At 40.7% G+C, this 27,128-nt stretch overlaps 1 protein-coding gene across 5 annotated transcripts in view; it reads left to right on the forward strand.

Moving 5' to 3' along the window:
- Window positions 1–27,128, forward strand: part of UTRN (utrophin) — a 591,543-nt gene that overhangs the window by 490,315 nt on the left and 74,100 nt on the right. For all 5 annotated transcript variants that reach the window (XM_062186881.1, XM_062186876.1, XM_062186879.1 and 2 more), the window contains exons 59-60: window positions 14,944–15,005; window positions 18,689–18,763. In XM_062186881.1, coding sequence (XP_062042865.1) covers window positions 14,944–15,005; window positions 18,689–18,763 — 137 coding nt within the window. The remainder of the gene's footprint in view (window positions 1–14,943; window positions 15,006–18,688; window positions 18,764–27,128) is intronic.

A 27,128-nucleotide genomic window follows, 5' to 3' on the forward strand; every position in this document is an offset into this window, starting at 1 on the left:
CCTTCAGTGTAGGTTAGTAGAGCTATTGACTTAAAGCACAATGTAGTATTGATTTACAACTCTGTAGAGTTGTAGCTGAGCCTTTGTATTGTAAGGTGACCAGCATCATAATTGTGAGAATGCTCACTTACTATCAGGAGTCAGTTCTGTCACAGATTAGCTGTGTGACCTGAGGCAAGTTGAGTGCAGATCTCTGGGCCAAGTTTCTTTTATAATTTTCCTAAGGGGAAAGGAGGTGTATCTACAATTCTAGTAAACACTAATAATTTATTGTTTCAATACTATTCTACCTCAAAACATTGTATGTGAAGTCTGTGTTAGTGAAATACCTGGGAACTTCAAAAAAACTTAAGGAAAGTTAGAATTAAAAGGTGTTTATTTTGGTGCAAAATATTTTTTGAAATCCATGCAGTGGTTTTTCATAATATGGTATTTCCTATGAACTTTTTGATGATTCCCTGTGGTAACTTCTTATGGAGCTTTCTAGTCTGGAATTTATCCTTTGTGGGGAGCAGGGTGAGTGGTTGCCAACACATACAATAAAAGTTTTATGACAGTGATACATTGTCTGATGGGAATTTAATATTTCTTACCATCTGCCATATAAACTGACTGAGCTGTGATAAATATAAGAACAAAGTGTCCAAGCAATTGATTGCTGTCAAATTTGTACAAAAATGGATGGAAGAAGATATAAGCTGGGCAAGCTGACATGTCTTTATTGAAAGAATAAGTAAAAATTAAATCTACATTTAAAGCAGTACATTTTTATTCCACATTATGAAAACAACAGTATTGATAGTATTAGAGAACTTTAATTTTCTTACGTGAGTGTTGACTTGAATTAAATAATACTTGTTTTACTTTTAGACGCAGAATCATGCTCCTCCCGATCCCTGGGAAACTTGTCGCATCCTAATCCCTGTAATTTATATATTAGCTATATAGGAAGAATTAAGACTGCAGATGCAATTAAGATTACAAATCAATCCATTTTATTATCTTTTAAGATTTGTTTTATTTCTTTGAAAGGCAGAGTTACAGAGAGAGAGAGAGAGAGAGAGAGAGAGAGAGATATCTTCGATTTGCTGGTTAATTCCCCAGATGGCCACAGTGGCTGGGGCTGGCCCAGGTTGAAGGATGGCCGACACTTTTAACGACCTTTAGGAGTACAGTATCTTAAAATATGTTCTACATCATCATGAAGTTTTGCTTTTCTTAAGTATAACTTTTTCCATTTCTAATGAGCAAATTCTCCTGTTTTTATGAGACTGATTTGACCAGAGTCTTTCTGTACTTTCTCTATTGTATAACTTAAAGAGTTTATTTCCTCATAAAGAAGGACCATCAAACTCTGGAGGTAGAGTTATAAAAGCCAATATTTCCAGATGAAATGTTATGAAAACAAAATTTAATTCTCAAATAAATTAATGAGTCAATGATAAATGGGAAGGCTTTCATACATACTTTCTTTTGCATGGCTATACAAGTAGAAGAAAAATACTGAAAAGTTCAGCATGATTGTTATGGACTTAGAATTTCCTAGGGCAAATCATAACATATCAAGTTGGCCAATAATGAAGTCACATTCAGAGAGAAATTCTAGATTTTTTCAGTGTTTGAGAGCATACTTTTAGGAGCCAGCGCTGTGGCATAGTAGGTTAAGCCTCTGCCTGTGGTGCCAGCTTCCCATGTAGGCTCCAGTTTGAGACTCAGCTGTTCCACTTCTAATCCACATTTCTGCTAATGGCCTGGGAAAGCCATGGAAGATGGTCCAAGTCCTTGGGCTGCTGCACCCGTGTGGGAGACCCGGAAGAGAGAGACCCGGCTCCTCGCTTCAGATTGGCACAGCTGTGGCCATTGTGGCCATTTGGGGAGTGAACTAGCCAATGGAAGACCTCTCTGTCTGTAACTCTGCCTCTCAAATAAATAAATAAATCATTTTTTTAAAAAAGAATATATTTTGATAACTCTAATACTAGAATATAGCAAGAAAGTAGAAAGGAGAATATGGGAAAATTGTATTTCATTTTTAAATTTTATAGATTAGTCAAAATACACATTGATGGCTCCTAATGCATTTCTGTCTCTCTAGGTAATTCTTTATGGATATGTTAAAGTATTTTTCAGTGCTTCCATGAATCACTTGTTTTTAGAAGATGACAAGATATGGATCTGAACCTCACTGGGTTACTGTTAAGTTACTTATATGCTATTACTGTTACTGTAATAGCATATGTAGTGTACGTCCTTCTATTTTCTTTCTTTCTTTTTTTTTTTTTTTTTTGACAGGCAGAGTGGATAGTGAGAGAGAGAGTAAGAGAGACAGAGAAAGGTCTTCCTTTTTGCCGTTGGTTCACCCTCCAATGGCCGCTGCGGCCGACGCATCTCGCTGATCCGAAGCCAGGAGCCAGGTGCTTCTCCTGGTCTCCCATGGGGTGCAGGGCCCATGGACTTGGGCCATCCTCCACTGCCCTCCCGGGCCACAGCAGAGAGCTGGCCTGGAAGAGGGGCAACCGGGACAGAATCCGGTGCCCTGACCAGGACTAGAACCCGGTGTGCCGGCGCCGCAGGCGGAGGATTAGCCTATTGAGCCGCAGTGCCAGCTTCTATTTTCTAAAATATTAAATTGAAGCACATTTTTAAATTGTACTGTCCATCCATAGGTAGACTTTCTGAAAGTTATATGATGACTTTTTTCTGTGTAGTCCAATGCCTGCTCATTTTAGTTGAAGAAAATTTGAAATTGGCTTCTGCCTCCCTTCACAAAATACAAAAGTCTGTCATAAAAATCTGGTGTTTTCCTTTGTGAATTTTCAATCATGTGTCTGTATTTTGTGTAAGTTGTTCACTTCCTCAGCTCAAAGTTAATCTTCAGGGAATTTGTGGGATAGAAGAAATTATGGGTAAAAGCTTTGGGTTGGATTTTCCTAATATATCACATTGATCATGTAATGTTAATTGCTTCTGCATATTGTTCTAGAAATAATAAAAATCTAATAATAATAAATAGTAGTAGTAGGTAGTAATAAATATCATTGTAATAGACTACGTTTTTGAACACTGATTGCCAGACATTATGCTAAATCCTGTACATGGTTTTTCTCTTTTAAGCCCAACAGTAACCCAGTTTAGGTACTGTCATTACCCCCATTTACCGGCAGGACTTAGTAAGTACATGAATAAGCAATGAGTGAGTACACACACAGCTTGCTTGTGATCACATAGCCAGTAAATGGGAGAGCTTGCATTCAAACCAAGTGCTCTGTCACACTCTAGAGCTCTTGACCACTCTGTAATGCTGCCTCCTTACAATACATTATGCCCAGAATAAGCTAATTTATATTTATAAACACCACTATCTTGCATTTCTCTTTTGTTAGAATTCCTTCTTTTGAGTAGATGTGGATCAAGATTTTCCTAATTTATCACTCCCTTTACATGTTTGCTCTCTATTCTCTGTCCATTATCAATATCTTGAAGAGCTTTTTAGGTAACTTTCCCACCTCCCTTGACCACCCTCTATGTGCCCCTCTATGTGCCCCAATCCATCAACTGCTGGAAAAAAATAAAGTTTCTAGTAATAAATGAAATCTTGGAAAATAGTTTTTCCTTATAGCAGTAATGCAGTTACATATACTGCATATACTTCTCTTAGAAAAATTTCATGTAAAGTCCAGATGAGAGAATTTCTGCATATTTTTTCAAAGTATTATGAACTTATCTAATGTGAGAAAGGTGAAATAGTCCTTTCCTAAAAATGGGCAGAGGAGGGGCCAACACTGTGGCACAGAGGGTTAAGCCTGCTGTGCCAGCATCCCATATGGGTGTTGGTTCAAGTCCTGCCTGTTCCACTTCTGATCCAGATCCCTACTAATGCACCTGGGAAAGCAACAGTAGATGGCTCAATTCCTTGGGCCCCTCCACCCATGTGGCAGACTTGAATGAAACTCCTGGCTCCTGGCTTGAGCCTGGCTCGGCCCTGGCTGTTGCCAACCATTTGGGGAGTGAGAAAGCAGATGAAAGATCTTTTTCTTTGTCTCTCCTCATCTAACTCTGCCTTTCACATAAACAATTAAAAAAAAAAATGATCGGGGGGGTGGTATCCAAATATCTACCCAGTAAGATTCTCAACGCTAACAAAATATATGTATAATAAAAAAAAAGAACTAAACATAAGTATCTTATTTTTAGAGGTTTTAGAAAACTTACAACAAAGTAAACCCCAAATAAATGTATAATTAACAATGGAAGTTTAGTAGATATCTGGCAAAGCTTCCTGCACAGCCTTAATTTTTTTATCCTCTGTTGTCAAGAGGGGGGGTGGTATCATTTTGGTTTGAGACTTCTAAATGGTGAACTTTTTGGACATACCTTGAGTCTCTTTCCATGAATAGAACTTACATTTTTGTTTTAATGATAAAGAAACAAATAAATTTGAAACATGAGAAAATATACTAGAGTCCATTTTCCTAAGAAATATCCTGTGGCTCTATCTTTATTGAAAATAAATATTTAAAGCTCACTGGGCCAACCCTGCTGATGGGGAGGTAAGAGTGAAATTGCTTTATAGAAAAATGTGAGCACCCTGGGGGTCACTAAGCTGGGCTTAGAGGCAGCTTCATACCCGCAAGCATACATCAGCTGCCTAAAAACTGACCAGCAGACAGCCTGTCCTGCAGCCACCGGCAGTCAAAAAACTATCACTAGGAATTTTCTAGCATGTTTATCGATGTCCTGGTTCATTGAGATACTTTACGTGGAGTTACACTGTCTTCCAAAGACAACAGACTAGTTGGGCCTTGAGGAAGACATTGCCTTTCCTTCCATTCATCTACGCACTGCTAGTTCCGTGAAGTAAAATTTTGGCTTGGAATCTTCTCAGTTTCTGAGCTGCACTGCATTAAAATAGACCATCAACCTTACTTTACAGTTGTATTTTCAGCATCAGGGATGCAGTTAATAAAGGTCTGCTATATAACTATATAATCCAGGGAGGATCACTGTGGGGCCATGAAGACAAGCAGAAACATATCTGTCCTTTAATTTTGTGAAGATTAAAATAGAATATTGTTATTAAATATAAAAAGAACAGAAATAATGATTTAAAAATTGTGAAGTAAGGGGCCAGTGTTGTGATGCAGCAGGCTAAGCTACCACTGACGTCCCGTGTGAGTGCTGGCTCAGTTCGAGTCCTGGTTGCTCTGCTTCCAATCCAGCTCCTGATTCCCTTTCCCTGCCTGGAAAATTAGCAGAGGATGGCCCAAGCACTTGAGTCCCCCCCCTCATGTGGGAGATCTGGTTGCAGTTCCAGGCTCCTGGCTTAAGCCTGGTCCAGCCCTGGCCTTTAAGGTCATTTGGGGAGTTAACCAATGGATGGAACGTCTCTCTCTCTATCTCAAATAAAATAAGTAAATATTTAAATACTTGTGAAATAAAAATATCTTTTTTCTGTGATGATTATAAAGTAAAATAATAAATATTGAACCAGATGGAAAAAATTATAATTAATCCCTACTTTAAAAATATAAATGAAAGTCATAGCCTTTCTCTCTGTCTCTCTCTCTCTCTCACTGTCCACTCTGCCTGTCAAAAATAAAAAAAAGCCGGCACTGTGGCTCAGTAGGCTAATCCTCCGCCTTGCGGCGCTGGCACACCGGGTTCTAGTCCCGGTCAGGGCACCAATCCTGTCCTTGTTGCCCCTCTTCCAGGCCAGCTCTCTGCTGTGGCCAGGGAGTGCAGTGGAGGATGGCCCAAGTGCTTGGGCCCTGCACCCCATGGGAGACCAGGAGAAGCACCTGGTTCCTGCCACCGGATCAGTGCAGTGCGCCGGCCGCAGCGCGCCTACCACGGCGGCCATTGGAGGGTGAACCAACGGCAAAAAGGAAGACCTTTCTCTCTGTCTCCCTCTACTGTCCACTCTGCCTGTCAAAAATAAAAAAACCCAAAAGCCATGGAAAGCCAAGACACTCTGGGGAAAAAAAAAAAAAAAGACCTAAATGAAAGATCTTTGTGAGTGAGATCCCAGTGGAAAGAACGGGGCCATCAAAGAAGGAGGTACCTTTCTCTGAAGGGAGGAGAGAACTTCCACTTTGACTATGACCCTGTTGGAATAAGATCAAAGTTGGTGAACTCAAAAGGCTTCGATAGCCTTGGCAACTCATGACTAGAGCCTAGGGAGATTACTGACGCCATAAACAAGAGTGTCAAATTGTTAAGTCAACAACAGGAGTCACTGTGTACTTACGTCTCATGTGGGATCTGTCCTTAATGTGGTGTCCAATGTGAATTAATGCTATAACTAGTACTGAAACAGTATTTTACACTCTGTGTTTCTGTGTGGGTTCAAACTGATGAAATCTTTACTTAATATATACTGAATCGATCTTCGGTATATAAAGATAATTGAAAATGAATCTTGATGTGAATGGAATGGGAGAGGGAGCGGGAGATGGGAGGGGTGCAAGTGGGAGGGAAGTTATGGGGGGGAAGCCATTGTAATCCATAAACTGTACTTTGGAAATTTATATTTACTAAATAAAAAAAAAGCAAAAAAAAATGAAAAAGATAAAAAGTGTTTAAAAATCTAAGAGATATTAATTTAGCTTTTAAAAGCAAACAAACAAAACAATGATAAATTCTGCTGTGGGAGCATAGTTCTGGCACTGATACCCTCAGGCAGGTGTATGCATGGCTCCATGGCTCCCCAAGGCCAATGCAATAGCAGGTGACCTGCAGGATGTGGATAGATGCTCTGATTCTCCCTGGTTTGAGAATCTGAGGGATGAGGGTTAGGAGCTACGATTCCCTAGGAATTCTGGGCTCAGGTGGAATCACCCCCAAGGCAGAGACTCTCTGGGGATTACCAAGGTGTGTACAACAACATTTCCCATCTTCCAGAGATTTCAAATGAAGGACCTCCATCCTTTCCTTTAGACACAGTACCTAAGTTTTGGTTCTTAATTCTACTTTATTTAAAAGAAAACAGAAGCAAGCTTTTTCTGTTTTATAGCAAATGTTCTATCAACCATACAGGCAATGTTGAGATTTTGTGTTTTGGGTTGTCCTGTAGTACATTTCTTCTTCTTCTTTTTTTTTATTTTATTTTTTTTAACTTTTATTTAATGAATATAAATTTCCAGTGTACAGCTTATGGATTACAATGGCTTCCCCTCCCATAACTTCCCTCCCACCCACAACCCTCCCCTCTCCCGCTCCCTCTCCCCTTCCATTTGCATCGAGATTCATTTTCAGTTCTCTTTATATACAGAAGATCAATTTAGTATAAAGATTTCAACAGTTTGCACCCACATAGAAACACAAAGTGAAACATACTGTTTGAGTACTAGTTATAGCATTAAATCACAATGTACATTTCTTCTTTTGTTATAGCTCTTGACATACTTGTGTCTTGAACTTGTTTCTGAGTGTGATTTTTTCAGGTGCACTTTGTAGTCAAATCTAAGAGTCTAAGTATTCATTATTTATGATTCAGTCTTCCTATCCTGTATTTTGATTACCATGAGCAGCTAATGGCATTTTTAAAAGTTCGTTTATTTTTAATTGTTTGAAAGAGAGAGAGAGAGAGAGAAAGAGAGAGAGAGAATAGTTGGAGCTGCACCAGAAATCCATCTAGGTCTCCCATGTGGATGGCAGGGACCGAAGTAGTTGAGCCATTACCTGCTGCCTCCCAGGTTTTCCACCAGCAGGAAGCTGGACCAGAAATGGATGTGGCACTTGGACCAGGCACTCTGATATGAGATGCAAGCATCTCAAGTGGTGACTTAGACAGCTGCATCAAAATGCCTGCTTCACTAATGGCATTATAAAAGGAAGATCCTATAATTTTTTTTTTTAGTATTTAGTATCAAGTAAGATCACATATTCTATTTGAATTCTGAAAAGGTAAAATTTTTTTTCTTGACATGCTGACATTCAGTCTTTTTTAACATTTTCCTTTAAATGTACTCTTATGTTCCCAAAATTATAACCCTGGATTTCCTGCATTTAAAAGCTTAGAGAAGAGTAGAAAGTATGATTTTGTGTGTGTGTGTGTGTGTGTGTGATGTAGTACGGGCAGGATTCAGGAAGTTACTTTTAACCTGAGGAAACCCACATGGTATCCTCATCCAGTCCCCACAATGCCTCCCTAGGGGTCCTCAAGACAAACACACATATACACACACACAAGTACATGCACAAGGTGAGTCAACATTATCGATAAGCCTATTTCATATTCTTCATTTACTCTGCTCTTGGGTGAAAAGAGATTGAGGAGATTATAAATTCCAAAGTTAAGTATATCACCTATTAGATCTTAAAGAATGTTTTACTCAGATAAGTGATGCCATCCTAGATTGCCAATATTTGCATTCACTATTTATACTTTAGTCACTGGAATGCAAAATTGATTAGCTGGGAGCTCTTGCTTGATTTCTATGTATAACTTTGTGAACATATGCAAATTGGCGAGTAACTAAGCCTATATTTTCCCAAGGTCAACTTTATTTTCTAGAGATTGTTTTCTGTGGCATGTTTCACTTTCAAGTATACCATAAAGCCTACTAAGAAAGTTTCTTGTCTCTTCTGTATTTTTTCCTACTCTGAAGAGCAGTCCTTCCAGTTAATGCCATGGGGTTCATTTTGATAAGATCAGTTTTGGTGGAAGAAGGAAGTTGGAGGTTACATAGAAATGACTTCACTAGTGAGTCAGACACTAGGAAGTTGATCCAGTGCACTATTCCATTGTGATTTTTCTATGAAGGAGAGATAAAAGCTGAAAGCAGAAAATGTACAATCAGGGCAGGTGTGTGTATGTTTATATGTGAGGGGTTGTGTTCTGAGAAGAAAAGTTTTATTCCATAGAGTTTGATAATGCAGCACAAGTTTTCAAGAAATCATTTTTACCTTTGCCAGGAGGGCCTATAACTCCTTAATTCCAGAAGGAGACAGATAGACAATCTGGCAAGTAGAGGAGGTTTATTGATTTGGTGGGAAGAAGATGAAAGAGTCCTATCCAGTGGTTTTTTGGGTCTTCACTGATGTCTGAGATAAAACCAAAAGCTACGAAGGCAGAGAAGGGAACTGACTTCCATGTGGGGAAATAGGAGGCAATAGTGAATGGTCCTAGATTCTGGGAAAGTAAGTTTACTGGGGAATATAGTTCGGTTCCCAGCAGCTGGACATGAACGTTTTCAGAGCAAATATTTAAAGTAAACTCAGTCTGCCTGTTGAGTGATTTTTTTCCACAGTTGTATTCTTCCGCAGCTGCTAAGGTCCAGAAAAGGCAAGTCATTGAGCTTATCTAGGCCTGGGATTTGCCAGAAGTAGGAGAGAAGCAAACAAGATGAGGTGATGTATAATGATTATAATGATGGACCATGGACTCAAATCTGGACAGATTCATCAAGAAATATTTTAAAATCCTAATTATATAAATATGCTTCCATATCAAGAGCTCTGGCTTAAAATCAGACCATTTATGTTCAAATCCTATTTCTACTACGTACTATTTGGCTTTGAGTACGTTATCTTACCACCAACTACCCTAATTTCCTTCATTTGTAAAATGGGGATAATGTCTCCTGAAGCAAAGGATTGCAATGTGGGGAGAGGTTACACCCAGAAATTTGAACAGTACATATAGAGCATCCACCTAATAAGCTGTCACTATGGTTAATTATTGTATGTCTTGGCTACTGTTGTGGCTTGAATGACTCTACCAAAACTCATGTTGAAATTGAACTCCACTGTGAAGTGTTAATCAGACCATGGAATTTGGAGGTGGCACCTTTGAGAGGTAATGAAGGCTAAATTAGGCCATAAGGATGGGGCCCTAATGTAATAGGACTGTGGCTTTATAGGAAGAGGAGGTACCTCAGCCAGGCCATTCAGATTTGGCTGGGCCATGTGATACAGGGCTTTACCTTAGAGTCCCCTGCAACAAGAAGGACCTCACCAGATGTGGTTGCCCAGCTTGGAACTCTCCAGCCTTCAAAACCATCTCCCCACCAAAATAATAATAATGATAATAAAAATCCACACCTAACTGCATCAACTACTTTTTAAAAAAGGAGTGTTGTTTGGTTAGCTGCTTTTACAGTCCTGTAACCAGAGGCTGTGTTTATTTTCAGTGTTGGCAGTTCTCCCTAATGGAAAACCTTTTATTGTTATACATTACCCAGCCCACAGTATTGAGTTATAGCAACAGAAAACCCAAGACAACTAGTGCATATCTTCTACTTTTCTGTCATGGTCTCATCCCAGAGCCACATCCATAAGCCTTTTTCTTGCATTTGTATTTTTAAAATTTTTAATTAATTTTATTATTGTTCATTTGAGAGGCAGAGAGAGGAGGAGAGACAGGAAGAGAGACCTGTCATCCATCAAGTAATTCCCGAAATATCTAAATGCCTAGGCCAGGCCAAAGCCCAGAGCTGGGAACTCAATCTAGGTCTCTCACATGGGTGACAGGGACCCAGCTACTTAAACCATCACCTGCTGTCTTCCAACATGCAAATTAGCAGGAAGGTGGAACTGAGAGTGGAGTTGGAACTGGATCCCAGGCTCTCTGATGTGGGCGTTCCAACCAGCATACAACCACTAGGCCAAACACTCACCCCTGTACTTTAAATTAATTCACTTCTTTTTAGCTTTCTCTTACATGCTTTTGCATTTTTAACTGGAATGGAATAATAAATAGGAAATGTCACAAAATTCCGGTCCAAGCATAAATTTGGATAGATAGTAATGAGTAAATCTATTTGTCTGACTGTCAGTTTTAGAATAAATAGGATGCCTTCTGAACAAATGTTAAAGGTTCTTGGACAAAAGCATGAGACCACTATAATGGGGATAATGGATTTAGAAAGTATTCCCAGAACAGTTGTTTGTGCAAAAATCAGTATCTTACCAATCTATGAAAAATACACATACTTTGCTGTTAGTTCATTGTGTCATATATTAGGCATTTTTGTGACACAGCTTTTTTGTGTCTTGTTTGTTGATATATAATCTTGCTTGTGTTTTATATTCTGTGACTTGTCAGAGTACATTGTCATGAATGATGATATATAGAGGGTATACTAGTTTGTTAACTTTATAGGCTTAATATTTCATTAAAGTTAAAAAATGTAGGGATAATATGTTATCCTATTTGGGACACTAAAGAGTAAGGGACACTTTTAATAATTATATTGGAACACTGACATAATTCCTATATACAGTCTAGTATCATGCAGGGTTGTCCCAGGTGCTAAAGGATAATTTTTAAAATAGGTGAAATCTTGACTCTCATACATATACAAAAAGAACATGTGTCACATATTTCCTTCAACTCATTAATAAGGAACCAATAAGAAGCTGAGCTGGTCTCTAGGGGAAGACAGAGTGCTACCTCTCTGTAGTCAGAAAAGGGATGCTGGGTGCAAAGCTGACCAAGTTGTCAATACCCACAAGACAATAATCAATTACATTTCCGTGGGCCAGATTCTTTGTCATTGTTATCAGATTTCTTCAGTTGGCAGAGTTTAAAATAGCTCAAAGACAATTTAAGCTTCATAGGTCACACACTGATTTTTTTTTTTTTTTTACCTTGTATCAAAGACCATCACAATTTTCTCTACACTGGCAAAACAGGCATGGCCAGGCAAGTACATGGCTCCCTGTTGTTTGCTTCATGGAATTTTGGAATTAACGGTTAGTTACTATTTTGTTAGATTTTTAAGTTTTCATTTTTTTCTTGGCCAGACTCCCATGTCTGTGGCCTTTTTAAAAGGATTTTCAGTGACCAAAGTACAATTTTATCTTATAGCTTATCAAGCTGCTCGATATGAAGCACCAGTCCCTTTTCATATTTGAGATTAGCTGGGACCTACGCCATTGTTATTTTGGGAGGGAAATACTACTTTTCTGCTTTGGCTGCCTGCTCTCAGAAAACTGGAAGCATTTTGGCAAGAGGAGCTGAGTAACCTGCAGCTGTTCAAATACTCCTAGCCTTTAGGTTCATTGTGGATTTTGCTTTAACCCCCTCTCCCCACCAAAATAATAATAATAAAAATCCACAGCTAACTGCATCAACTACTTTTTTAAAAAGGAGTGCTGTTTGGTAAGCTGCTATTACAGTCTTGTAACCAGAGGCTGTGTTTATTTTCAGTGTTGGCAGTTCTGCCTAATGAATCAACTGGTACTGAATTCACAAAGGGAGGTGCGGTTTCCCTCCCTCCATCTGTTTGCCAAATGTGTGTATTCCCTCCGCTACCAATGTGTAGTGCCTTGGCTAAAAGCAGCCATTAGGAAGCATGTGTTAGCCTGGAAGTCTCAGTCTTTGCCCGACTGCATAGCAGTATTTCCCCCTTGTGGCTCCCTAGAAGTTGTGAGGTGAAGTGCTACACCTGCGATTCTACGGAAAGCATCCTTGGGCTTGCTGTTGAAGTAGAAAGTCTGGTTCTGCATTACTGACGGCTGTAGTTAGATTCTTTAGCCTTGGTTTATTCCTTCATGGTGGAACTTCAGTCTCTGGACAGTAAGGTTGCCATGGAGATGGAAATTTCTTGAAAGAGACAAGAGGTCACCTCAATCTTGGTAACGAGTGCCAATGCATGATGAATTACTGGAATTACACTGCGTTTCAGCAGAACCTTTCTTAATTCTTATGGGTACTAAGGAGGAAATTGTATCTGAGAGTTTGCATTTCTGTCAAGCTCTGGGGCACACTATGAATAGCTGAAATATAGGTCAAACAACTTTGGTTCCTCCTACATGGTTTTTGGGCAACTACTTGAGCGGCTGCCCATGACACTGAAGCCAATATCAAAGCATTGGTTTGAGTCCCAGCTGCTCCACTTCTGATTCAGTCCCCTACTCGTGTACTTGGGTCCCTGCCACTCCTACTGGAGACCAGGTGGAGTTTCTGGCTCTGGCATTGGCCTACCCCACCCTGGCTGTTGTTGCCTTTGGGGGAGTGAACCAGTGGTTGGAAGATCTCTTTCTTTCTTTGTCCTTCCCCCTCTCTCTGTTGCTCTGCTTTTCAAATAAACAAAATAAATCTTACAGCAAAAAAAGAACCTGGACAGAAGAGCCGCACAAGTATCCAGCCGTTCCCAAGGCAGGTCTTCAAATTGTAGTCATATGGTTTTGTTTTTGATTTTAGTAATTTCTAGGACATTTTTGTACCCAACTTCTAATATAAACAAAATATTTTTCAAGACAAATTATGGCCTACTTGATGGTTCTATTACCTCTGTATGTGTGTGTGTGTGTGTATAAGTGATTATATTCTTCTCCCATTGATATACTCTACCTCTTGCTGTATTACTTAGGTTTAATTTTTGTATCTTATATTGATTTTGTGAGTATTTTAATATCACCCTTTCCTGTGTACTGTGCTGTTTCATTTAGCTTACACATCAGTTTTGCAAGAAATGAGTGCCATCTAAAGAGTCTTTTGAGTACTATTAAATGTTATTACTCTATTCTGGCCTAGATAAGGGACAGTAAACTATTTCAAAATATAAGGCCATGACCCATTGGAGATATGAACTATCCACCTCACACACACACACACACACATACACAAGAACCTACTTTATGTACCACATTTATTTGGATAATTTCCCCAAAGACTTCCAACTCATATATGAATTAGTTTTGAAATGTACAAGGAAAAATGTACTTGCTTTTAAAATGAATAAAAGAAGATCTTAGGTGAGAATAATTCAACGCATAAAAGCAAATATTCACTGAGGAGGCAGAGACCCAACATGGAAGAGGAGGGAAGTTCAGTCAATGGAGAGGGGGAGTTTTTGTTCAGTTAAACTCTTTACTTCTTTGATTTTTGGAAAATTGCTTAGGACTTCTAAAGGGTAAAACATTCTTCATATCACTTCTGCTGTCAGAAGATTTGTTCTGAATACAAGTGGAATTTTTAAAAAATATTTATTTATTGGGGCTGGCGCTGTGGCGCAGTGGGTTGAAGCCCTGGCCTGAAGCGCCGGCATCCCATATGGGCACTGGTTCTAGTCCTGGCTGCTCCTCTTCCTATCCAGCTCTCTGCTATGGCCTGGGATGGCAGTGGAAGATGGCCCAAGTCCTTGGGCTCCTGCATCCACATGGGAGACCCAGAAGCTCCTGGTTCCTGGCTTTGGATCGGCACAACTCCAGCAATTGCAGCCATCTGGGGAGTGAACCAACAGAACAAAGACCTCTCTCTCTGTCTCTACCTCTCTCTGTAACTGTCTTACAAATAAATTAAATAAATCTTTAAAAATATATTTATTTATTTATTTGAAAAAGTTACAGAGAGAGGTAGAGACAGAGAGAGTCTTCCATCCACTGGTTCACTCCCCAATTGGCTGCAACGGCCGGAGCTGTATCGCTCTGAAGCCAGGAGCTTCCTCTGGGTCTCCCATGCAGGTGCAGGGGCCCAGGCACTGGGCCATCTTCTATTGCTTTCCCAGGCTATAGCAGAGAGCTGGATCAGAAGAGGATCAGCCGGGACTCGAATCAGCACCCATATGGGATGCCATTGCTGCAGGCTGGGCCTTTAACTCACTGCTCCATAACACTGGCCCTGCAAATGGACCTTTACTTAATGAAGTAGAATAATGCTGGAACTTTTGTGGATCTGGTCCAGTCAAACCTCAGCCTGGGGCACAGAGCAGTCACACTTTATAATCTAGGTTTTAATTTTTAGACACAATTCTTTTTGAAATAGGTAAAGCAAAAACTTTTCGTCTGCTTTTCGTAGGATAGTTGCTCAAATAAAATTTGTTATTGATATTTCACATACTAATAATTGGGCATTGGGTGTCTTCGTGATCTATCATGCGATAATTTTGTATTTTTAAAAATTTGAGAAAATATTCCTATTCAAGTATTTTCTGTGTGGCCTATATTATGTCTTATAGTCTATTATTTACTTTTTAAATTTTACCTTTTCCCCAGCCATCAAACACAGACAACCTGTTGGGATCATCCTAAAATGACCGAGCTCTTTCAATCCCTTGGTGAGTGTTGTTTCATTAAATAGTAATGAATTAACCTAAATAACTGAGGACTGTGTGTTTTTCTTTATAAAGGTGGGGGGTGGGTTGGGGAGGGGCTGTCATTGTGGCACAACAGGTTAAACTGCCACGTGAGGTTTGCTCTCCTTCTGATCTAGCCTAATGCTAATGCATTCAAGGAAGCAGAGGAAGAGGCCCAAGGGCTTGGGCCACACATGCCACACATGTGGAGGACCCGGATGGTGTTCCAGGTTCCTGACTTTAGTCTGACTCAGCCCCAGGCATTGTGGCCATTTCGGTAGTGGATCAGCAGGTGGAAGATAGCTCTACGTGTCTATACTTCTCTCTGTAACTCTGCCTTTCAAATAAATAAAGAAATCTTTTAAAAAGTATTGATTAGAGAGGCAGAGAGAGAGAAGAGTGAGAGTGAGAGAGAGAGAGAGAAAGTGAGAGAGAGAGAGATCAATGTTATTTCTACTGGTTCCCTCCCCAAATGCCCACAGTACCCAGGCTGGGCCAGCCTATGAAATCCATTCGGGTCTCTCACATGGGTGACGGGAACATAAGTCTTGGGTCATGATCTGCTGCCTGCTAGCCAAATTAGCAGGAAGCTGGATTGGTAGCTCGGGAGTAGTTGTGACTTGTACCTTAATATGGAATGCAGGCTTCCCAAGCGATGGATTAACCCACTGTCCCACAATGCCAGCCCTGGGAACTCTGTATTTAGAATGAAAACTTACCACCAGTTTTTCTTACATGACATACTATCTTGAAAGGATCATGTCTTTAGTATTAAAAAGCAGTTGAATTTCTAAAGGTAATGCAGTAAATCAATATTATTTTTCTTCTTAACAAAATATGTGGTTTGAAATAGTATAAACAACAGAGTTGATTTACAAGGACAAAGGTAATTGCAGGTTTTACCTCCCTCATATTGATTTGTCTTTTTTATTTATTTGAAAGGCAGAGTTACACACACACACACACACACAGAGAGAGAGAGAGAGAGAGAGAGAGAGATCTTCTATCTGCTGTTTCACTCCCCAAAAGGCTACAATGGCTGGGCCTGGGCCAGGCTTAAGTTAGGAACCTGGAGGTTCTTCCAGGTCTCCCACATGGGTGCAGGGGCCCAAGCACTTGGGCCATTTTCTGCTGCTTTCCTAAGTGCATTATCAAGGAACTGGATCAGAAGTGGAGCAGTGGGTCTTGAACTGCCACCCATATGTATACTGGCATGGCACGCAGAGGCTTAACCTGCTATGCCACAACACTGGGCCCCTAATATTGATTCATGTTAAACTTCAGCTTCATAATTGAAAAAAAAATACTATAACACAGCAACTGCCAATTTACTGTTTTGTTTTTTTTTAAAGATTTATTTATTTATTTGAAAGTCAGAGGTACACAGAGAGAGGAGAGGCAGAGAGAGAGAGGTCTTCCATCCACTGGTTCACTCCCCAATTGGCTGCAACGGCCAGAGCTGCACCGATCCAAAGCCAGTAGCCAGGAGCTTCCTCTGGGTCTCCCATGTGGGTGCAGGGGCCCAAAGACTTGGACCATCTTCTGCTATCCCAGGCCATAGTAGAGAGCTGGATTGGAAGAGGAGCAGCTGGGACTAGAACCGGCGCCCATATGGGGTGCCGGTGCTTCAGGCCAGGGCATTAACCCACAGTGCCACAGTGCCAGCCCCAATTTACTGTTTTAAATTTGCTTTTAACTTAGTAAATCTCATCGAATTTGCTTAGTCTAAATGATTAAAAACTAAATTCAGTTTAATATAGAAATGTAAGAAATCTATTAGGTAAAATTCTTATTTTAATATTCATATTAAAATATATAGAATTTGACTTCAGCTGATTTGTTTAATCATCTTCCTTATATTTTCTCCCTGGCTAGCTACAGGAGGGGACAGCAGCACCCTAAGAATCCCTCTCATACTCTCATTTCAACAAGACGGGACCCCTTTTTTCCTCTTTCATTGTTGGACTTCCTTGTGAACTTTCATTTGGGTGGGTGAAAGGGCTACAATGGCTGAACAAACAAGAGAAAAGCTACTGGTCTTCTTAATTTGTAAAATCAGGGTGCAAGTTTTGATGAATTCTGAATTTTCTTCTAATATTACCAGTCTCTGATACTCTATCTTTAGGGTTCAAGGAAAGAAATTGAAATGTCCATTGTCCCAAAGGTTGAATATTGATTATAAGATCATTTTAATCAGATCTATAAAAGGGCAGAAACAACCAACAGATCATGGTGAAAGCAGCATAGAAAAGTAGTCCAGCTTTATGAGTTCTGCGATGGACAACCTGGTTGAAAGAAATCTAATTGTCCTTGGGTGGAACGAACTGGAAGAGAGTGCCCCTCCGCTGGAGAGGACAGGAGACCCTCCACCTCTTAGTCAGTCAAGCTGTAATAACTACTGTGCTTCCTTTTCATCACGTATGATACTGTTTTACACCCACCATAAGGTCATGACCAACATTCCTGTAACAAAATACAGATTAACAAGGGAAAAGCATAACAAATTTATGTAATCAAAGTTTAATGTCTCATAGGAGCAACATTAAAATTTTAGTATTACCCAGGAAGAGCGATGAAAGACAAAGATTTATTCTTTGGAGATGTATAGTCCAAGATTGGGCAGTGCCATTAATCCGGTAGGTAGAGAGGATGATGGGACACATGAGGAGGGAGGATCACATGGCAGGCCAGGAACCAGAGAGAGCAGCTAGGCAAGCTGAGTTTAAACAACCAACCCTTTTGGAAGAACTGACATCAGAGGGCAAGCCCCTAGTGACCTAAAGACCTCCCACTGGGTCCACCTCCTAGACACAGTAATTGTATCAAATCTCCACCCTTTATCCATTGACCATTAACCATTAACTGAAGACTCCAGGGACATAGTCCTTTGGAGGATACTCAAACACTTAAACAACCATTAACAGGAGCTTTCAGAATTTTAAGGCCCAGAGACCCAGGGAAAACTGGGTCTTCTTATGCTTAGGTTCAGTATGGAGTAAACAACTTTATAGAAATGTGATTGGACACAACAGTCTGATCTGACGATGACAGTAAGAGGGGAAGAACCAGCAAGGCCTGTCTGTCCAGATTCTTTTTGGCCTCTCCATGTGGGATGTCTTTTCTCCAGGCATAGCACAGAAAACTAGTCATTTGACATTTCAAGGGAGATGAGAATGACCTTGTTCCTTGGCAGAAAAGGAAATCTATTTTCTCTGTCCCACATTGGGAGAGAAGCATTCAGATTTCTGTTGCTCACTTTGGGAGAGAAAAATGGGCAGGAGACTGGAGATGGGAGAAATTGGAAGACTTTGCTTCGGAGGTCCTTCCAATTTCCATCAGTTCAAGTACTCAGCCCACTGAAGTGATATACTTGGTTTAGAATATCAAGTTCTCAGCCATGGCATCTATCTAAACATGCTTCTTATGGAATTTTCTGTATAGCCCTGCTCTGAAATGTACCTCAATATGGCATTAATAATAATAATTAAAAATAATCTTATCATTTGATGATTTTCTTAAATATATTTTATGGTATTTTTTAGAAAAAGGAGTTTTATTGTAGACAGACATATTTTTCATTATCTGAAACAAGAAAATACATTCTTGGCATTCAGTATCAGGTAAATGCTAAGCATGCTTTTGACTTGTACTCTTTTCCATTTCAGCTGACCTGAATAATGTACGATTCTCTGCCTACCGTACAGCAATCAAAATACGAAGACTACAGAAAGCACTATGTTGTGAGTTATTCTATCAAAGTTGATCACTGTGTTCTCTGTTGTTGCCTCTCGTTTTTTGAGAAAAAGATAAATGAAGAGGATTGTATGTTTCTAGAGTTAATCTTTCAGTGTACCTTGCTCAAGGAGTTGGCTGTGTTGTTATAAAAGCTTTATTTGCCCCATCTAGTAGAGCAAATGAGCATGTGCTATTCTCAGCTGGAGATCAAAATTAGCCAAAACACAGGAGCCACATAAAAAGCAATTTCAAAAATTATGCTGAAAGAACTAAGTCAGGGAAGCAAGGTTATAGGCCATTGCATTTTTAGACTTTGCGTTCATTTGGAAGTACAAGGCTCCAAATATTTTGACAGTATGCAGTTATGTACTAAAGAAACCATGAAAAGTCACCTTCTTGATCCAAAATTAAACTGGCATTTTGGTAAATTAGAGAAAAGACTCTGTTTTCTATTAAATACATTTTGAGACAATATTATCCATGAATTTTTCCTGTGAATCTTGTTGTGATAGTCTGTGATAGACCTTTTACTAAAGGGTTATTGTCTGCCCTACTCCCAAATAACCTAAATTTAAATAGAAATATGAATACTTAGGGTAGTGACTTAAGCTATCTGGATTCTATTTATGGTTGTAGTTTTGATAATTGAGTCTATTCTAAGAACAATTAGGCGTTATCAGATAGTTAATGTGGAAAGTTGTACTTATAAGATAGAGGAATTTGAAAAATCTATGTATTTGTGTTTGTCAGCTTTTGTTTATAGCTGTTATATGTCTAGGCAGTTCAGTAAAGCTTTGAAGGTTACTCTTAAATAAATGATGTGAGGTTCAAAACTCTGTTCCTTAAAATTCAGTCAACCGGCCGGCGCCGTGGCTCAACAGGCTAATCCTCCGCCTAGCGGGGCCGGCACCCCGGGTTCTAGTCCCGGTCGGGGCGCCGGATTCTGTCCCGGTTGCCCCTCTTCCAGGCCAGCTCTCTGCTATGGCCTGGGAGTGCAGTGGAGGATGGCCCAAGTGCTTGGGCCCAGCACCCCATGGGAGACCAGGAGAAGCACCTGGCTCTTGGCTTCGGATCAGTGCAGTGCGCCGGCCGCAGCGGCCATTGGAGGGTGAACCAACGGCAAAGGAAGACCTTTCTCTCTGTCTCTCTCTCTCTCTCACTGTCCACTCTGCCTGTCAAAAATTAAAAAAAAAAAAAAAATTCAGTCAACCCTGGCAACAAATTTTAAGGTGGTTATATGAGAAGAATTGAAGAAAGAGAAATGTAGAATTATTCAGAGAAAACAAAGCCATGCTGCACTTCAACATAAGAAAACCCGGGGCCAGTGGTGTGACAAAGTGGGTTAAGCCAACACTTGTAGCACTGGCATTCCATATGAAAACATCAGCTGTTCCTCTTCTGTTCCAGCTCCCTGCTAATCCACCTGGGAAGTCAGCCGAAGGTGGCCCAAATTTTCGGGTCCCTGGTATCCTTGTGTAAGACCAGGATGTATTTCCTGGCTCCTGGCTCCTGGCTTCAGCTCGGTCCAGCCCCTATTCTTGTGAACAATTCGGTAGTGAACCAGCACGTGAAAGGTCTCTTCTCTTTCTGTGTATCCCTCTGTCACTCCGTGTTTCAAACGAATAAATAAACATTTCATGTGTGGAAGCGAAGTCTAGAGGGCTAGAAAACACCTGCAGACAACACAATGGAAAGGAAGACCAAGATGACCTTGACTGTCACAAAATACGTAGAACCCCACAGATAATTAGTGGGTTGTGACAGTTGCAGCAAGTATTGTGGGGTAATCAGCATGAAATGTTGAAGCCCACACACTCTGGCTGGTGATCTGTATGTGGAGCCAGAAGAGAATAGGAAGTAAATTATGGCCACACAAAGGGGATGTGCAGTCCGCTCAGTGAGTCTGTGGTGACAGAAGTTTCGAAAGCAGCTCAGCTGCACGTCCTGTATCCAGCTGACAGTGCTGGAAGGTCTTCTCGGGCCTGATGAGCTATTAAATGAGGACAAATGGCTCAGCCACAGAATCTCCATGGACAGGAGACTGCTTTGTGTTATTATGAACACGGGCCCAGTTTCCAGTAATACTTCTGGGTGAATAAACAAATGGATGCGTTTGGTGGTTTTTTTGACCCCTAAGGAAAAAAAAAAAAAAAAAAAACTGCCTCCTTCAGTTCATTCCCTCAAATCTGAGAAGGACAGCAGAGAGTCCTCCAGTTTTTAAACTAAAGGACATTTGATATTGCACAATGAGCAATGTGCTGATTTGTGAGGGATTTTGAATATTTTCAAGGAATGTTCCTGGAGCCAGCTGGCCTCAACTTTCCCACTGCCTCTGCCCCCAGTGCCCTGCAGCCTAGGGCCTGTGTGCCCCTTGTAGGGCTCACCTGTTGATCATTAATCTGCTTCTTCCTTTCCCATCCTTTTTGTTTGCTTTCAGTGCCCTGACCCTTCCTCTGCAATGGTCTGCAACCCTTTATTCCTCCCATACACTGTTAAAAATTTACCTCCTTTGGAAGCATTTACAAGCTAATCCCACCTGCCTCCAATTTTTCCAGTACTTTATGATCACCTGTAACGGCAGTTTCTCATATGCCTGCCTTGTGTGATAGCGTGATGTTGGGGAGATGGCCCCATCCCTCCAGGGAGCTACTTTAGGTCAGGGTCGGCTTTCATTTTCTGTAAATCCCCACCCAGCCCTGATGAGCGGGATGCTGCCATTGTTGTACCATAGTTTATTTATTGTTGGGTTCCAGGGTTGTGCAGGGAATAAAACAACAGAAAGAGACCCAATATCCACACTCAAGGATCTCAAATTCATGGAGAGAACATTCCATGTGGACACAGCATTCCTAATGACAACTGATTCCTTTCGCCTTTACAAGAGAATGTTTTTTGCCTGACCCATCTCTCCATCCACCTCCTGCACTGTGCTCCACTGTGATTTCACATCAGTTCTACATGAGGACTGAAATGGCAAACTCTATTCTGTTCCTCATACCTGAAAAGCTCTGGCCAGCTCCTACCTGATTTCCCATCTCACCAAACTAGTTCCTTCCTTACCTGGCACTTGCCATCATGCATAGCTTGGGCACTAAGACAAAATGCCAGAGTCACAATATTTAATATTCTATTTATTCAGTTATTTTTATCTGTTTCTCCATATGAACTGAAGTTTTGTGGGAGGAACAAATCTTTGTTCCTCTCTACTTAGGGCCTCATATAATATATATCTTAGGACACATTGAGTGATTGATTTGACTTTGCAGGTCATATGGGAGTACACCGGAAGACATATACATGTTTATGGAAGTATTTTTTTTTTTTAGTTTTTGACAGGCAGAGTGGACAGTGAGAGAGAGAGACAGAGAGAAAGGTCTTCCTTTTTGCTGTTGGTTCACCCTCCAATGGCCGCCGCGGTTGGTGCGCTGCGGCCGGCGCACCGCGCTGATCCGATGGCAGGAGCCAGGTGTTTATCCTGGTCTCCCATGGGGTGCAGGGCCCAAGCACTTGGGCCATCCTCCACTGCACTCCCAGGCCACAGCAGAGAGCTGGCCTGGAAGAGGGGCAACCGGGATAGAATCCGGTGCCCTGACTGGGACTAGAACCCGGTGTGCCGGCGCCGCAAGGAGGAGGATTGGAAGTATTTTAATAATAAAATTTGTTTAAATTTGACATGCATGTAAAAATTATGGGGTAAAAGCCGGCGCCATGGCTCAACAGGCTAATCCTCCACAGTGGAGGATGGCCCAAGTGCTTGGGCCCTGCACCCGCATGGGAGACCAGGAGAAGCACCTGGCTCCTGGCTTCAGATCAGCATGATGCACCAGCCGCAGTGGCCATTGGAGGGTGAACCAACAGCAAAAAGGAAGACCTTTCTCTCTGTCTCTCTCTCTCTCTCTCTCTCTCTCTCTCTCACTATCCACTCTGCCTGTCAAAAAAAAAAAATATTATGGGGTAAAGCAACAAAAATGAACCAGCAACCAAATACAATGTGATTGAATCTCAGGACTATAAAATAGAATAAAAACAGTCAAATTGCAGAATAAGAGTACATACCTTATTTCTACAAAACCTGAAGCATTAAATGCTGAATTAGTTAAGAACATGAATAAACTTTTAAAAGCTGATAATGAATACAAAGATTGATGGTTACCACTGTGAATGTTAATGAAAGTAATTAAGGAGGATCCAAGGCTTCAAAGATATTAGGGTACTCCAAAAAGTTCATGGAAGATGGAATTAAATGGAAATCTTTTTTCAGTATGGAAAAATTTGAAATTCATGCATCATTTTTTTCATATGTTTCCATAAAATTTTTGAAAACCCCTGTCTGCATAGATCTAAAAATTTTTTGAACTAAATAAACACCATTTAGTTTCATTTTCCATGAATTTTTGAAGTCCTCTCATATTGATAGCACTCTACCTCTTTTCCTGGAATATTTCTTCTATCGTTTTTCTTTAGACCATAAATGCGCGCGCGCACGCGCGCACACACACACACACAGTATGTTTTCTATTTCTATTTAAAAGCCATATGTTATAGGCAATAGCAGAGAAGCAAAAGGAAGAATGGTCAGAGGAGCGAGAAAGTTCCTTTTTCATAAATAAGAAGGTCAGTTTCCTGAAGTAGTGGGCATACTGGTTACACAGGACGTAGGCTCATGGCTATTAATCAGGGATAAGAAGGTAGGGAGTTACATTTGTGAGAATGAAAGGTGTGGATAGGTGAAGTACTGGGATCTGAATAGAGATGCTACCTAGAAGTTTTTCCAGAAATTTCCTTTAAGTCAGTTTAAGTCAGTTCAACGTTCATCTCTTTCCTGAAATCTTTTCTGATTTATTTTTCGTTTTCTATTCCTCAAGTTCTCTTTGTGTTGTATTTAATGTCTGGATATTTTTATTTATGGTGCAGGGAATAATGTAACCATTTTCTGTTTGTGGGAGTTTAGCGATAGGGCAAGGGTACAGTATGCTTTCATAGGTAGGACAGCTTGAAGATTAGAGGGAAGAAGGGAGGGGTAAATATTTCAGGGTACAAATGATCAAGGTTAAGCTGGATGGAGGTAGTAGGAGCGGAGACAGGGTCTGGTTTATAGCACTATCTTGGAGAGAACTGAAAACTTGGGAGACTTGGTAGTTGGTCAGATGTGGAGGGTGGAAGAAGGAGCTTATTAGAATATCTTAAGATTTGCAGACTGGATTGCAGCTTTAGCAGAAGACAAGACCTTCATTTGGACACATTCCAATAGAAGTTGCCAAAAAGAGAAGAGTATGGCTCTGGTAGGGAATGGAGCAGCAGGAATAGGGACCACAGATTTAGTCAGGAGATCAGAAGAAGAAAACAGAATCTGGAGTCAACCACAGGAAGGAATAATGGTGACAGAGGAGGAAGTAAGACTGCCATGAAAGCTGGCCTAGTGAATATGGCTGTGGCCTGCAACGCCAGCATCCTGTGTGGGTGCCCGTTCATGTCCTGGCTCCTCCGCTTTGGATCCAACTCCCTGCTAATGGCCTAGGAAACGCAGCAGAAGATGGCCCAAATCCTTGGTCCCTGCTACCTAGTGGGAGACCCGGATGAAACTCGTAGCTTCTTGGGGCTATCTGGGGAGTGAGCTAGCAAGTGGAAAAGCTCTTTCTGTCTCTCCTCTCTCTCTGCAACTCTGAATTTCAAACAAATACATAAATCCTACAAAAACAAAAACAAAAAGAAAAAGAAAAAGTGAATGAGGGATCAGGCTTACGAATAAGAAATGCTGCATAGGAAACCTTAGTGTTTGGGAAGCAGGGGTGGGAAGGATGCTAAGGAGACCCGCAGCCAGACAGCTGGTGACCTGGAGAAGAGTCACAGAAGCCCAAGACCAGGAGCTGAGCAGCATTTGTTCTTGCAGAACAGAATGATGATGCATTTCCATCGGCTCCCCTGTGACTCCCTCGTGGAATTAAAGACAGAGTCTGCAAGTTGGTTAGAAAATTGTTCTGCTGTTTGTTTCATTTACCACATGACAGAGCTGTCATCTGTCTCCCTTTGAAAAGTGAAAATCATAATTTCCTGTGATTTAAATGTTGTCAGTTCTTTAAAGGCACCTAAATGTGACACACTTCAGGAAGAGGTATAGTTGGCTTAGACACGAAGGCAAAGTGTCAGAGTAAATCTCTAAAACTTGAAGACGTGGTAGTCTGTGGGATGTGCCAAATTACTGTCACAGCTGCAGAGTGCGTAACAAGGGAGGCTTTTCTGAAAGAAACGCACGAATGGCCTAGTCCAGGAAACAGTCTATTGTCACTTTGTGCCAGGTGGGAATCCAATAGCAGTGCTGCATTGCTGGCATAATTAGTGTTGGAATTCAGGAAATTTGGAGCATTTTGGCAGATTGTGAATCTATTCCTTTGTATCTGCAGGGAATTGTACTTCTTTTTGTCAGGTGCTCTGGAGAAGGAATTTGAATTTTGCTATTTCTTGCTGGAGGTTTATAATTGAAAACAAAATATAGTCCCAAGAAATGAAGTAAAAATGACAATGAAAATCTCAGATAGCTCTTGGTTTTCTTTTGAAATCTTCTCTAACTCATGTAAAGCTTAGCAGCTTAGCTGGTTAGATTTATTATAAGCTTAAGGTTACTAATGATGTGTTTGATATCTAAGAGACATGATTTAGCCTGTTATCCAGACTTGGGTGTTGTATGTTTGTCTCTTTAAAAGCTTTTTTTTCTTCCCTGATCTGTTGTCTTAGAAATCATTTTAATCTGTATAATTTTTTTTAAAGATTTATTTATTTATTTGAAATTCAGAGATATACAGAAAGAGGAGAGGCAGAGAGAGAGAGAGAGAGAGAGAGAGAGAGAGAGAGGTCTTCCTTCCACTTGTTCACTCCCCAATTGGCTGCAATGACTGGAGCTGTGCCAATCCAAAGCCAGGAGCCAGGAGCTTCTTCCAGGTCTCTCATGTGGGAGCAGGGGCCCAAGGACTTGCTCCATCTTCTATTGCTTTCCCAGGCCATAGTAGAGAGCTGGATAGGAAGCAGAGCAGCCAGGAACCAAACTGGCGCCCATATGGGATGCCAGCACTGCAGGTGGCAGTTTTACCTTCTATGCCACAGCGTCGACCCCTAATCTGTATAATTTTTCAGCAATTCTTTTTCCATTGTAGATAACTTGAAAAAATAAATAATTCTGTGGAGTTTAAGCAGCTAGCTTGGGTACATTTCATACTAGTTTTTAACATTTTAATATTAGTGGTTATAGAGTGATTAAAAATAGATAAATACCAAAGAAATTATTTGTTCATTTTGGTTCATTGTCAAAATATGTCACTAAATATTTTGGGGGAAGAGTTCTGTACTAGGCAAAGAGGAGATGCTTGTTTCATATATGTGTATGTAATTTTTAAAGTTCCACTAATATATTTTTAATGTAAAAAGTTGTATGTGGAGCTTGAGGAAGGATCTTATGAAACAGTGATTTCCTTGACCATACCTAAATTAACGTGTGCTTTGTAATTGTCCATAGCTACTTGTGCAGATTTAGAAGTCATCTCTACCCTCCATACCTCTATAGGAACATGGAAGTTGGATAATCTGCCTTGTTTCCTTGTTTGCATTTAACTCATACATGATTCAGTTAAATTTCTTTAAAGCACTTTAGTCTGAACTCCTCCTGCTGCCCTGTGTGGGCCTCTTTGTGGTGGTGTGTGACTGTTCCAGGAACTCTGCATCTCTCTCTCACACTAACCACATGTCACCAACATGCAAGACATTTATGCGTACTGCAGCCCTCCATTCCTGAGAGACCCCTGGACCTGCATGAATTCTTATCTTTTTGTAAAGCAGTTCTACCCTCCTGGAGTTTGTTCCTTGCTTCACATGATTTCTTTTGTATCTTGCCTATATTTCAAGACCCCTTTCAAATCCCACCTCCCCAGGGACCCTTCTCCAGTAGTCCTCTGACTCCTCCAGCAGTACAAGCTTGAATAGAGATCTATGTATCCTTCTTTTATGGCACTTGCACTCCCCATTTTAGTGAGGCTATCACAATGTCTTGGAGGGCAGGGACTGTACATACTCTACATGTACTGTAGATGTTCTGTACATGAAGGGTGAGGATGAGAGCAGATACATGAAGACCAATAGATATGAGGTCTGTCTTGGGCCCCTCTTCTGATCCTCCTTAGATACACATTTCCTAGATGTCAGAGCATAGACGAGGTGAGAGCCACTTTGTGTGCCCCTTGTCAATTAGGCTTGATTCAGGAGACAGTGGAAAGCTATTATTTTTCAACAGAACCCAGAAACTGAGCATCTTCAGTGAACTTTGTATGACACGGTGTATGTGCTATAAAACTCTATTTAAGCACAGATACAGGAGATGAATGG

The sequence above is a fragment of the Lepus europaeus genome, chromosome 3, assembly GCF_033115175.1.
Source record: "Lepus europaeus isolate LE1 chromosome 3, mLepTim1.pri, whole genome shotgun sequence".
NCBI classification, from domain to species: domain Eukaryota; kingdom Metazoa; phylum Chordata; class Mammalia; order Lagomorpha; family Leporidae; genus Lepus; species Lepus europaeus.